Source organism: Schistocerca piceifrons, chromosome 8, assembly GCF_021461385.2.
Source record: "Schistocerca piceifrons isolate TAMUIC-IGC-003096 chromosome 8, iqSchPice1.1, whole genome shotgun sequence".
NCBI lineage: Eukaryota > Metazoa > Arthropoda > Insecta > Orthoptera > Acrididae > Schistocerca > Schistocerca piceifrons.
The window spans coordinates 339141401-339156760 of NC_060145.1; the positions used below are offsets into that span (position 1 = coordinate 339141401).

The window sequence follows — 15360 nt, forward strand, 5'->3', positions numbered from 1 at the left end:
CCAAACATCAGGTGAAACGTAGCAATCAACGTCGCTTAATAACTCTGTGACCATGGTCCTTTCCTCGCTTAACTGAGTTAATTATTAAGACCAGATCTTGTGTTACACTAGCGTCTGCTAGTCTTATTTTTGAGCGTATGTATCTGAAGTAGAGCGTTGTGTGGAAGTCAGTCATGGGCGTAATGTCCAGCCCGCCGTGCGCGGGCTGCTGGTGTTTACACAAAAGCGAAGCTCACCTCCAGTGGGTCGGCGGTGTACTTGACGGTGCGGATGAAGCCGTCAGAGTCGACGACGCTGTAGCTGCCGGAGATCTTGTCGCCCTCGCGCTGCTCCTTGCGGTTCTGGTAGTTGGTGAACTGGTCGTCACGTACGTCGAACGCGAACTGGTACTGCGGGTTCGGCTGCGACAAACATACACACAAACTGTTAGTTCTCGGCCAGCGCTTAGTCAAAAGCAAACATTGGTCGCTAGTGTGTAACTAATCTACACTGCTAAAACTCCTCCCGAACAGGCCATGAAGGCCCAAAGGTACCGACTGGCCGCCGCGTCATCCTCAGACCCCAGGCGTCACTGGATGCGGATATGGAGGGGCATGTGGTCAGCACACCGCTCTCCCGGCCGTATGTCAGTTTACGAGACCGGAGCCGCTACTTCTCAATCAAGTAGCTCCTCAGTTTGCCTCACAAGGGCTGAGTGCACCCCGCTTGCCAACAGCGCTAGCCAGACCGGATGGTCACCCATCCAAGTGCTAGCCCAGCCCGACAGCGCTTAACTTCGGTGATCTGACGGGAACCGGTGTTACCACTGCGGCAAGGCCGTTGGCAATCTACACTGCTACCCAAGGTATTTAGCTTCCACGGATAATCCACACTTCCAGAACATGCACGGTATCCCAGGAGGAATGGACAGTATTCGGTGATACGACAGGAACGCTTTCTTGAAACAAAAAATTCCATATGGACATATCTCCTACACTGAATGGCTTCCACTGTGCATTGTTATTTATTTGCTGTATTATCCACCACATTGTCAGGTTTACACAGTACAACAGTTAGTAAAAATTACAACATGCGTCTTACAAAGTATCAACTGAAAAATACGTATTTTTAACACATTGACGTCTAGGAATTTTCGTACACGTCCCTCAACAGCTGTTGTACAGTTCACAATAAAGGCTCGAATATCCCACGCTCAGCTTCACTGCCTTTGTACTCTATAGGGAGAACATGTTGTGTTCTGAGTGCCTTTTCAAGTTGCCTATCAAACGCAGCAGCAATGCAACCAAGCAGTTCATATAGCGTATTTACGTATTGTTTGTGCAGCTCAGACTTATCGAACTTCATAGGGAAAAACATAATAGCGTATGTTCTGGCGATCTTGGTGGCCAGTTAATTATACTAACACGACCAATCCAGCGAGTAGGGTAAGTGCAGATGTGGTGTTCCTTCACACGGCTGGTAAAAATATGGAGCGGCTCCATTGTGCTGTAAGCTTACTGCAGTCTCTATAACACTAGCTTGTTATACGTCACTAGCCCGTGGTACGTCACTCTTCCCTAACAACTGAACATTTAGTCCTGTCACGGGAAAAGCCACGTATAACACTAGCCTACTGTGGCATAAGCTAATGTTACCCTCTGGGAGGATTTACAGTTCTGACCGCGCGTGTGTCTACTGGACGAAAGTATCGGACTTTAATTTTGAAGACAGTACAATTAATACAAAAAATAAACAGGCTTTAAACTTTGGGGTTTAATGCAAGCAAATTTCGTATAGGAATGAAAAAAATGAACGGTCGCCAGTCAAATTAGGCACATGAATTTGGGCATATATGTTTAAAAAATTAAATATTTGTTATTGAAATTACTTTCATTAATATTCCCCTTTCGGTAGTACACAGGATACAAACGGAGCTGTGTGTAGCAGTAGTTACCAGTTATACACATACTAGTAATCATAGAAAGCAAAATCGTACCAAACTTACACTAATAAGAGCTACCTCAATATTGTTACTTGGATCATTACTGAAATATTCCTGCAGGAAGTGCAGAACTAAAATTGGCCAGGAGGGACTTCTGACTTAACTAACACATAAATACCACAATTCAAATAAATCACACTGCTTATACTCCCATTTATAGAAATATATCAAACTTCCTTAGTAGCAATAATATTCCAATTATCTTCCTAATATGAGAAGAATTTGGTGGGGACCCATAAACTGATATTGTCACTAGTCAAACTTTATGGTTATTTCACCAGCAAAATTCAATTCAACTAAATTTAATTCTTAACTTCACTTGGAATAATTTATGATTTTACTATTTTTAAGGCAATTTATTCAACACTGATGCCCAATTAACTACAAAAAAGTCGTTCATGATAGTAATCAAAGCTAAATTAAGTTTCAAATGATTACAACTTTGTTGTCTTCTTTCATCACCTGTGAAGCCGGTATTTTTGACAGCAACATTTACACAGTCTGGCACTGAATTTATGCACATTTAATACACATAAATAAATTACTAGTTTGTTTGAAACACGATACTCGGTTTTCTGAACACTTAGGAGGGGATCCTGCATAGGTTCGTGATTAGGATAAAGATACAGTTCTAAACACAGGTTTACAGCATTTGGATTATTATTAAATCACTCACACAAATTAACTGGTCCATGCTCTGATACTCATCTGTATGCATGAAGTTGGTGGAGCAGTGGCGAAGTAGTGGTGGCTAGCGACGTGGCTGCAAACTGTTCTCACGGCTCTTAATGTTTGAATGCTCTTTACAATTTCTTCTTAGCGACAGATTTTTAACGTGTTAGATCCATTCCTCATTGCCGAGAGTACCACACCACAGACAATTCTACATCCGAGGCAAAATTCATTGCGAAGAGGCTTCCAAATGCCTCCCTTGGCACCCTCGATGTGTACTGTGCAACGGCTAGCCACTGACTGCGTACCGTTTCCACCAAGGAGCCGCCCAGTCCGACCGCTAAAACCACCTTTTACATCGCTCCAAGCCACTTCCGTTACGGAGGGACTAGCCTACATCTTTTACGTTATACAGTACAAGTGTCCTAAGCATGAACCAGCTTCCAGTACGGAATGATTTCTTTATAAAGATAAATATATTATAAAATTTGATTACTTTAAATATTATTTAGTTTCTTCCCTACATACATTACAAACTTTAAATTTCCTGTCACAAATCAACGAACTTAAGCAACAAGGAACAAACACTTCATAATCACAGATACACAGTTACATAATATAAACCTACTTCTAATCGACATAGGTTCAAAAATGGTTCAAATGGCTCTGAGCACTATGGGACTTAACATCCATGGTCATCAATCCCCTAGAACTTAGAACTACTTAAACCTAACGACATCACACAACACCCAGTCATCACAATACAGAGAAAATCCCTGACCCCGCCGGGAATCGAACCCGGGAACCCGGGCGTGGGAAGCGAGAACGCTACCGCACGACCACGAGCTGCGGACATCGATATAGGTGTTACATCTCATGGCTAAAGGAACGTCCTCAAGGTGTTCAATAAACTAATTTTCTAAAAAGTGTGAGAAATTGTTCTTCTAAAATGGCTGCACCTAGCAATATGTGTACCTTAAAAAGTGGTCTATTACTCGAAACCATTCGCAATAGGACAGATATTCAGGAGAAATTTCTTGCTTCAAATGTGCGTTCCTGTCATATCCCTGAATATTCACCGTTCCTCCTGGGACATCCTGTAGCTGTCATTCCAAAACAGATTTATCGAAAACTTCAAAAACAGCTCTGTCCGTGGAACACGATATAAACTGAATTAACACCACCGAGAAAAACAAACAAAAAAAACCATTATAAAGATTTTTGCCAAGTAAAGAAATTGTACAAAAATTGTTCAAAAAGATCACCAAGAAAAACTTGTTTAAAAAGGCAGCTAAAACGAGCTGTTTAGCAATACATGCTGTACAGATAAGAATAAAAAATTGGTAAAATTGTAACGTAAGTAAATAATAATAATAATAGTAATAATAACAATAGATTTCTGTTATTTCACACCACAGTTAAGCAATTCGTTTTTGCAGTGTGTAATACGAACACTTTATCCTTTTATTGACCACAACATCTTATTCATTAGGGAGAGAGATGCTGGCTCCACTTCTCAGCAAATAAGCAAATATCCCTACATTTTCCTATCGGAATATATTTATTCCTAAAAGTTGAATTTGGTTTTAATATCAGTCAACATTTCTTTTACATGTACTACTTTTCCGTATAGTATCCTTCATGTTCTACGGACTTAGGCGATCATCGTGTAAAAGCACATATTGCTGTTGGCAAAAGATATTGTCCTCTGCTCTTAGCCAGGTTTTCTCTGTAAGAATTACACTGTCATTATTTCCAAAGTGTCTAATACGTAGAGAATCAGCTAGTGATCGAAGCAGGTGAAAATCAGATGGCGCCAGAGTGGCTGACAATGATGCCTGAACTAATTTAGCGATGTGTCCGGGTTTGAAGCATGTGGGCGTACCGTATCGTACTGGAGGGAGATTTCTTCTGGATTCTTGGCAGACCTGTCGGAAACAGTTTTTCACGTGATCAGAGTCTTCACAGAAGCCTGTAAATTAATGATTACTCCTTATGGCAATACACTGATGAGAATGTCATCATCACTATCCCAAAAGACTGGAGTCTTGATTTTGTTAGCAGAGGTAGCTACCTCGAATTTCTTCTTTTTTTGTGATTCCTGGTGATGTTTCTCCAGTGATTGTTTTTTCGTTTCCAGCTCAAAGTGATGCACCCAGGTTGTGTATCTACAACGGTAGGTGACAGAGGGATATCACCATTGGCCTCAAATAAATCCAACTGTTCAGACCATAAGTAGAATTACCACATAAAGCAAACAGTATGAAAATCAGATGCCATAGAAAGAATGTTACGGAAATGTAACTGACCCACGAAAGTAATGGCATACAAGGCACCTGTTCCGCTGATTCTTGATTATTGTACATCTATCTGCAATCCTTGCTGTATAGGACTTGATACAAGAGAAAGAGAATATCTAAAGAAGAGCGAAGCGTTTCGTCACAAGACTGCTTAGTCGGCACACGTTACAAGAGAGGCACTGTGCATCATTGAGAAGTTAAAAATTGAAATTTCGAGAGAGAACTTTCTGGAAAAAGCTGAACAACATATTACTTCCTCCCATGTATATCTCGCGAAATGACCACGACGAGATAATTTGCGAAATTGGAACCAATGCAGAGGCCTACCGACAGTCATTTTTCCCATGCGTCATTCGTGAGTGGAAAGGGGAAGGGGGGATCTGTTAATGGTACCAGAACTATCCTCCACCATACTGGTTTGCGGAGTATAATGGAGATGTCGATGCAGAATGTCCCACAAATCTGGATATTGCACGGTCCGACCAGCCGGCCGTATGGGGACCCACGACGAGGCCCTTCTCAAACTCTCTCAGATGTTGATGACATGAGTACGCCGCATCTCCGTTTCCTTCACAGTGGCTGCTCAACGTCTGACGCTGTTGAGGCCCGTATATACCCTACTAGGTACGCTGACAACACTATACACGAAGAACACGAAACACGAACAGCAGTAAAGTCATCGTGGGCGATCGACCTGTCACAGAGAACTGCAACTCTAAACATTCACATACCTTCCAATGGAGTGTGCGTCTACGACGTTATGTTGGAATCCGGCAGTGTCTTCCATATGCCTTACTTTCTTGTCAGGCAGTCTGTATTAACGCCTGTAGAAATTGTTGTGTGTTATTTATTGAACGATCCTAATATAAATGGTTCTGGTGAAATTGCTTCCAACGTTTCTGTTTTGTGCTTTACATGTTAACTCTTTCTACCACCATCTCCACATGTAGGGGTTAAGTGGTATCAGGACTGTCACGCATCATCAGGCCAATGACGACGAAAACCTTGGATTCGGCTCCGTAATAATTTCAGATTGTGTTTGCATGTCGCCTCCTTTACACCCGCACCCCGCGCCTAAAGGAGCTATACGTGTTTTATTCCAATAGTCTTAATTACTCCAGGCACTCAAGAGCTATGCTTACAATGCACCGCTTGTCCCATCCTTTCTCCATCGGTACCTCTATATTAACAGCCTCTTTAAGTTATTTGTATGCAAAAACACTCCCCCGCCAAGCCCCCCCTTCCCCAACCACACACGTACACACACCCACACACTCATCACTGTTTCTGGGGATGAGGGTAGGAAAGTTGGGGTACGTAAGGATGATTCTTCAACGTCTGAGTTGCGGGTGTAAACTGCCAAATTTATCGAAAATTATTTTATTGTTACATCCACACTTACTTATCTCGTTGGGCTGATAACATCCTGTAGGAGAAAAGTGATCTCTCGTAAGAAAGTGCAAAGCTAAGCGAACACGTAGTAATATAATCGACATTTTGGAATATATTATATCCTTGGTTATGAAGAGTGGTGTGCTGAAATATTGCATTCTGTTTTAAAAGAGATCATTTTTCTCTTACAGGAGCCGGCCGCGGTGGTCTCGCGGTTCTAGGCGCGCAGTCCGGAACCGTGCGACTGCTGCGGTCGCAGGTTCGAATCCTGCCTCGGGCATGGATGTGTGTGATGTCCTTAGGTTAGTTAGGTTTAAGTAGTTGTAAGTTCTAGGGGACTGATGACCACAGCTGTTAAGTCCCATAGTGCTCAGAGCCATTTGAACCATTTTTCTCTTACAGGATAATATTCTTTAACTGCGTGCGCTGAGGCACAGGTTTAATATATCTTGCATCCTGCATCGTCACACTCATCTATAAACAGTTGCAGCTGTAAACGATTTGCTGGAAGTACATTGTCTAGTCACATTATTACGATTCTATCAGGAATCCGATGCCAATAGAATGTGATGAGATTGGCGAAATACGTGTGCTGACCTCTTGTAAGCACATTGCTCAATGGGGAAGGAAGCGACTTACTCGACGCGAAGCTCTAGGGCTATCGGAGACAGTGTTTTCAAAAAGCACCGTTTATCTTCTGGTAACGACAGTACATTGATGAGAAAGGTGAAAAGTTGCTCGGGAGTATCGAAACTGGCCTCCTCGCCATTGGCAGTGCTGTACTTTACGTGTGACATTTTCATTTTCGTAGAATGGATGAACGTCTGCGTGTTAGGCAAGAAAAGTCAGACCCTTCGAAGCCATTTCTGGAGCAGCACACGGAGGTGAAGAAATCAAGGTGGCCTCAGAAATATTTTCTTGGCTTCTGTAGGACAGCTGACCTATGTGGAAGTGATTCGTGACTATTAGGTTACGAATGAACCCTCAGGTATGACGTTCATCCACAGAGCTGAGCATTTCAACAAAGAAATATGCCTTACGAAAGGGATAGAAGTATATATAAATTTGTATGAGACCCTGTCGACTACTTGACGTACTGATTTTGCTCCGGAATTTCGTGGAATGCATTCTAGTTATAATACACTGAAGAACCAAAGTAACTGGTACAGGCATGCGCATTCAGATACAGAGATATGTAAACATGCCGAATACGGTCGGCAACGCCTATATAAGACAAGGAGTGTCTGGCGCAGTTCTTAGATCGGTTACTGCTGCTACAATGGCAGGTTAACAAGATTCAAGTGAGTTTGAACGTGGTGTTATAGTAGGCGCACGAGCGATGGGAGACAGCATCTCCGAGGTAGCGATGAAGTGGGGATTTTCCCGTACTACCATTTCACGAGTGTAAAACATCAAATCTCCGACTTCGCTGCGGCCGGAAAAAAATCCTGCAAGAACGGAATCAACAACGACTGAAGAGAATCCCTGAACGTGACAGAAATGCAACCCCTCCACAAATTGCTGCAGATTTGAATGCTGTGCCATCAACAAGTGTCAGCGTGAGAACCATTCAACAAAACATCATCGATATGGGCTTTCGGAACCGAAGGTCCACTCGCCCACCCTTGATGACTTCATTATACAAAGCTTTGCGCCTCGCCTAGGCCCATCAGCACCCACAATGGACTGTTGATGAGTGGAAACACGTTATTTGATCGGACGAGTCTCCTTTCAAATTGAATCAAGAATGTGGACGTGTGAGGTTATGGAGACAACCTTATGAATTAATGGACCCTGCATATCAGCAGGGGACTGTTCAAGCTGTTGAAGGCTCTATAATGGTGTGGGACGTGTGTAGTTTAAGTGATATGGGACCCGTGATACGTGTAGATACGACTGACACGTACGTAAGCATCCTGTCTGATCCATTGTGCATTCCGACGGACTTGGGAAATTCCACCAGGACAATGCAACACCCCACACGTCTAGAAATGCTACAGAGGGTCTCCAGGAACACTCTTCTGAGTTTAACCACTTCCGCTGCCCACCCAAATCCCCAGATATCAACATTATTGAGCATATTTTGGATACCTTGTAACGTGCTGTTCTGAAGAGATTATTACCCTCTCGTACTCTTACGGATTTAGTACAGCTCTGCAGGATTCATGGTGTCATTTCCCTCCAACACTACTTCAGACATTAGTCGAGTCCATGCCACGTCGTGTCGCGGCACTTCTGTGTGCTCGCGGGGCTGTACACAATATTAAGCAAGTTTACCAGTTTCTTTGGCTCTTCAGTCTCCATGTACTGGTCTGGATGTGTGTGCTACAAACAGCTGTTTCTCAGGATATTAAGAAGTACTCACAGCTCGAGAGTGTGTGATGGCAGTGGTCGGTGTAGTGGAAAGCAGCAGACGGCAGCATTTGCTCATTATCGCCACAGCTTCCGGCCTTGTAGTTACTGAAATTTATGTCACGCAACTGAGACAGCGTTCAGAATCGAGCAGAAAACAGGTCCAGAGCCTTTCTCTGAACCAGTTGGCCCGATGGACGGTGAAAAGGTGCGTATTTTGCAAGCGGGTGCGGCACGTGCTTCCGGAACAGGTGTGGGGACAGAAAGGCGGCAAGGCTCGGGTCGGCCCAGCGGCGAAAGTCGCCCGGCGACGGCGAAAGCCGCTACCTGGTGTGGGCGTGGCCGCTCCTGCGGGAACCTGTACCCCGCAACCTGCCCGTCCAGCCGGCCGCGGCAGCCTACTTGTCTGACGCTCCGTCACTTCTGCTGTGTAATGAGCCGACGTAAACAGTCATAATCACCAATTACACTGGTGGGCAAAACTTAAGGACGAAAGTAGCTTTCACAAGATATATCACTGCCAAGTAACATACCTCGATGAAACTTGGGCCATACATAGAAAGAATTGCTACAGTATTGTAAAGGAGGTAATCGATAAATTATGCAATGAGACGAACACAAATGGTACTCTTTTTCAAAGACGATAAATACACTGAAGTCACCGCGATTCATGAAGGTCCCTTGGATATTGCAAAAGGTGAGACATTGTTCTTATAGAGTGTGTGAACACCACAGATGGTTATGAACGCTCGGTAACGTGGCCACATGCTGACCAAAATGTTGGTAAGGAGCTATTCGGCTAGGGTGTTACATTGCTCCTCCAGCGCGGTTGAAAACTACTTGATGACTGTTGATTCGTGTGGAATGCTGCCATATGTCTACCCAACGCTTCCCATACTTGCTCGATGGGATGTAAGTAAGGGGGTGGGGGGGGGGGGGGGGAAGACCAGTGTATTTGCCGAATATCCTCTCGATCCTAGGGCTCCTCTAGTTGCGTTGTTCGATGCGACCGTGCATTGTCATCCATAAAAATTATTTCTGAGCCGAACGCCCTTCTGAAAAGACACGCTTGGGGAGTACTGGGTCACAATAACGTTGACCGACGAATATACCGTGTTCAAAGATTCGGAGTCAGTATGCCCGTGGAACATTATATTTCCCCATCTGTAAGACCTGGACCACCAAAACCATCTCACTCGACAATGTCGGACATACTCTCGTATGGCGAGGGTAGGCACACGTAATGCACCGGGGAACGTTGTCGACAATGATCGTTTTGATGGTCTATACATCATAGTGTCGAGAGGCATAATGCTGCAGACCTGCAGATCTTTGAATATGGTAGTCACTGGTCGTTAATGTGACTCTGTACTGCTTCCCCACGTGCATCTTTTCATGAGTCCATTCGGTTAAGACTTCATTTTCATGGAAGACAGTGTGCGACCAGATCGAAAACGCAAATGCAGCAGCTCTTGGAGCGAATGGATATGCGGCGAATGGACTGATCTACCCTTCCCCCGACTTACGAGGTGCGACAATAAAGTAAGGAGACTGATTTCCTTTGCAAGATGTGACAACCCTGCAGGCTTGTGTAGGCACAATATCTTTGACTTTGGTCTACAAGCTACTTCTAGTCTAAGCGGCACATCGATGCAACTGCTCAATGGTGAGTTGTGCTGTAATAAGTTAACACGTGTTTGCGTCCCTCGTCACGGAAATGGAACCGCATAATATTACGCAACGGTATGCCATTTCTTTTTGCATTAAATTGGGTGAAAACGAGATGACAACTTACGATAAGCTTCAGAAGGCTTTTAGAGAGGAGGTTACCTCAAGAGCTCAAGTTTTTCGTTGGCATAAAAGGTTTAGTGAAGGCAGAACGAACGTTGAAGATGAAGAATGCAGCGGATGATCATCACCCTCACGGACGGATGTCAACTTGGCCAGGGTGCATAAACTCGTACGATCTGATCGAAGATTATCCGTGAAAATGATTGCAGAAGAACTGAACATCAATCGAGAAATGGTTCATCTAATAATAACTGAAGATCTTGGTGTGAGAAAGATTTGTGCGAAAATGTCCCCAAAACTCTCACACTACAACAGTGAGAAACACGGAAAAATGTGGCAATCGATCTGTTAGAGCAATCGGAAATCAATCCAGAATTGTTGAGTCGTGTTATCACTGGTGATGAAAGTTGGTTTTTTCAGTACGATCCAGAAACAAAACGCCAAAGTTCGCAAGGGTGCTCAAAGGGATCACCCAGACCAAAAAGTGCTCGCATGTCAAAGTCGAAAGTGGTGCATTCTTGCGTCCTTCTTTGATTCCAAGAGAAGTGTTCATAAAGAGTGGTTGCTTCCTGGACAAACAGTTAACCAAAATTACTACAAAGAAATTTTAGAGAGACTTCGTAAATGAGTTCTACATGTCCGTGCCAACATTGCTGATAATTGGATTCTGCAACACGATAATGCGCCATCCCATACTGCTCTATCACTACAGCAATTTTTAACCTCAAAACAAATTTCAGTACTACCACAGCCAACTTATTCACCAGATATCGCTCCGTGCGACTTTTTTCTATTTCCAAGAGTCCAAACGGCCGTCAAGGGACACCATTTTCAAACAACACAGGATGTCCAAAAAGCTGTGACGAGGGTCTTGGGGGTTATTACAGAAGATGAGTTCCAGAAATGTTACCATCAATGGCAGAAGCGCTGGAAAAAGTATGTGCAATCAGAAGGGAAATACTTTGAAGGAGACAACACTAAACTTGACTAAAACGGTAAGTAACATTTTTTTTTCACATCAGTCTCATTACTTTATTGTCGCACCTCGTAAATGCCATCGAGCAGGTATAGGATGAGGGATGTGTTGGGGAGAAGTATTGCGGCACGTCCACGTGAACCAACCACCTCCAGTAGTTGTCAACCTCTCTACCACAAGAACTCCAGCATGGGGCCAAGTTATCAAAGTGTTCTGCGGTCCGTGGTGATCACTCATTCCAAGGGGCCATCATAAATCGCGGTGACTTCAGTAAAAGTATTGTCATTTGTGTTCGTCTCACAGCGTATTTCTTTCAGTTGCCCTTTGTACTATTGCAGCAGTTCTTTGTACTCACGGACCAAGTTTCATCGGGCTATAACACGTGACATATCACACGAAAGTTACTTGCGTCGTTATGTTTTGCACACCTCGTACTTCATTACTGGTAAATACAAACGTTATGGAGATTTCTGGTAGATGCAGTGGTAATTCATCGACGAATTTTTGAATTTTAGGAAATAGTGTATTCCCATCCAAGTTAAGGAAAGTTAATTGCTCGATGCCTGTAGTTTCTTACGAAACCCTGTAACCTTTCGTGCAAGACCGATTGAATTGGCTTGATTAAAATGGTTCAGATGGTTCTAAGACCTATGGAACGTAACATCTGAGGTCATCAGTCCCCTAGACTTAGAACTACTTAAACCTGACTAACCTAAGGGCATCACACACATCCATGCCTGAGGCAGGATTCGAACCTGCGACCGTAGCAGCAGCGCAGTTCCGGACTGAAGTGGCTTGATTACATACACACTATTCCTGAAGCCGAAGCCATGTTAAGTGATGGCTAGTGAAATTAGCAACGACACTATTGCTCTTGACTGAAAAACAGCTCTGACAGCATGAAATAATGTTGATTATCCATAGTTGCGTTAACTATTTCGTATTTGCTTTGTAGAAGACTAACCATTAGTAATTAATGGTGTCCCGAAAAGAGAGAGAGAGAGAGAGAGAGAGAGAGAGAGAGAGACAGAGAGAGACAGAGAGAGAGAGAAAAGAGAGAAAGAGAGGCATGAAACAGCGATGGCCGTAATTAGCAAATTATTTCTGTTCTAGAATATCATAACCTCTTGCGTCAGTAATTTATTTTTCTTTCCGTAAAGGCGTGAAATGGCATTACTCGCCGTAATTTGTAGACGTACTGTATGTATGAATACTGCAGATGGAAGAGGTTGAGGCCTGACTGCCACGTCCGCGTGTCCTGGGCTAAGTCCAAAACCTTTCCAAACACGTACATGACATTGTTTATTCCGTCCGTATGTGAGATACGGATATTAAGCTCGGTTGCCCTCTCGGTGCTAATCAAGAGGAATAGGCTATCAGTCTCCATGGCTTTCACGTTCCTGATGTCTGTAACTCAACATGGGTCAAAAACACGTATTAAACCGCCCAATCGGTGACTCAAGTCAAGTGTCCTTCGCAGTAACAAGTATGATACAACATCGATGGGTGTTAGTAACAGAATCGTCCCAAATTCCATCGCAAATTGTGGAAGTATTTATCATGTATTACGAAAAGAAGCAGAAATTTATCTCAGTGCATTATCGTCCTCATCAGTTTCGTATGGTACCGGTTCACTTTCAGTCACAACCTTTGGCAGTAAACTTTCAGCTTCTTGACGTAAACCAGGCGCCAGTCCACACCCACGCTTTGCTGAAATGTTAACAGAAGAGTCAGAGGAGGTATGATCACTGTCAACAGTGACACAGGCATTCCTGAGGCATTTTTTTTCTTTTCTTTTTTTTTACTTTCGGTAGAATACCGTTCATACAAACCCGAAGATGCCAACGAAAGATCGGTTAATCAACAACAATGTTCAGATCATGCTTACTAAAGAAATAGTACCTTCGTACAATGTTGGCCACAACAACATCTTACTAAGTGCAATTCATATCATGTTTAATAAAAGGTCAGTACGTAAGTAAAGTGTTGGCCATGTAGATTTCTTAGTAAGCGTGATATGAATTACACTTACAAGGCGACCACTTCTGTCACTTTCATTTCTAGTCAAGCCCAGCATATATCATAAATTTGGACGAACTCGGTGGTAATGAGTAGGCAATTCCGTCCAGATTTATAGCATATACTGGGATTGGCCAAGTGTTATGAAAAATTAACATTTTAGACACGGATCGGGCAGCGCATGAACCATTTATGTTAGCGTAGTTTCCAGGAAGCGATTGGCGCAGCGCAAAGAGTGCTCAGTGGTAATACGAGGGTTGTGGGTTCGAGTCCTTATGTGGACTATATATACATAATTACATTTTTCGAGTTTTACGTTACTTACACTGCAAATAATAGAAGTATTAACAAAGAAACCCACTCGCATACGGCGCGGAACTCCATTAGTACAATTTTGCGATCTTCGATTTTGTGGTCAGGTAAAGAATTTGATCAAAAATTCTGGAAACTGCTCTTATATCGTCGTAATATCCCCAGAAGATAACATCAAAATACACTCCATTGCACATCGCAAGCTATTCTCGTCAATATGTAGCGAAATGGTGCGTTATGTGTTGTTTGGTGCCAAACTGTGCAATGAGTGAGAACCATTCGTGAATGTAAAAAAAAGTTTGTTTTTCTATAGACACTTAAAAACAATCATTTAATTGTTAGAACTTGGTGTTTATAACGTGTGCAGGATGTCGAAAAAATTACTGCTTCCCCTGTTTTTACGATGAATGCCACCGTAGTACGTAAAAATCATCAACTGGAAAATAATAAAAGTAATTTTATATACGAAGTTGTCTACGCCTTCTGATTTCTTCCTGGAAATTTATTTCCCCTTCCAAATCTTCCTTTGCCTATTATGAAACATTAGTAAGTACAATGTATTGAAATTTATTTCGGTTTATTTTCAGTGTAACAACTATAAGAATTGAAAATAAAAGTTCCCATGGGGATTGACTCGACGACTCTCGAATTACGGTTCTGCGCCATCCGTTTCCTGGAATGTAAGCCAACATAAATTGAACATCTGGGACACACTTGTGTTCTTCCATTTCTGACAATTGTAAGGAGGCTTCATTATTCATGTAGCGGCACCCTACATATTTTACTTATATTTTTGTGCTCTAATAGTACTCCCCAGACCCATTACCATAATTAATGGGTAACTGAGATGTTACCTCCACAATCGTGCTTCCCCCGACTCGGGGCTCGCCACGTCAACGCAATGGGAGATAACGTGCTGGGAGGCTAGAAAGCGCTCACGCAAAGACCAATGTGAAGGAAAGTCTCCTTTATCTTTTTTTTTTAAAAAAAAAACGGCAGTTGGAAGTTTTGCGTCTCAAAGGCTGCTCTGGAACGTTGCTAGAAAGACGGTTAGCTTCAGCCCATGCTCCCTTCCCCAAAACAAAGAGTCACACTTTTGCTGGCGCTCCGGCGCAATCTTCAAATTTCATAGGAGCAGTGGCTGCAGTCTCGGCAAAACTTAGCTGCAAGTTGGATGGCAACCGGAATCACTGCCGTCACTGGTGGATGACTGGGAGCTCTAAAAACTCTCCCTCCTGTGTTCACAGACGACGGTCTTATTGGCATCCTCGCGGGCCGCAAAGGAGAAGATGAGTCCAGTACGCTATTGACTGCCGCTCACAGCCGGCACGCATGCAGCCGAGTACTGGGAGTTTATTTGATGAGATTCTGGAAGCAGTGCTTTTCCGTGGAATCGTTAATGTGACGTTAAGTCTGAGGGGTTAGTCGTTCCAGTAACTGATTATCACACATACTTGTTTGATTTGCAGACTGTACTTTGCATTTGTGACCAGTGTTTCTTTTTCCCAGTTCACTTATCATTAGCCCTTTCTGATATGCTCTTTGTTTGACCACTGGCAATATTC

General features: G+C 43.2%; 1 protein-coding gene and 1 pseudogene across 1 annotated transcript in view; both read right to left on the reverse strand.

The window, feature by feature from the left end:
* Positions 1 to 15360, reverse strand: part of LOC124711212 (general transcriptional corepressor CYC8) — a 68607-nt gene that overhangs the window by 11796 nt on the left and 41451 nt on the right. The window contains exon 4 of the mRNA XM_047241160.1: positions 237 to 401. Coding sequence (XP_047097116.1) covers positions 237 to 401 — 165 coding nt within the window. The remainder of the gene's footprint in view (positions 1 to 236; positions 402 to 15360) is intronic.
* Positions 707 to 824, reverse strand: LOC124712747 (annotated as a pseudogene).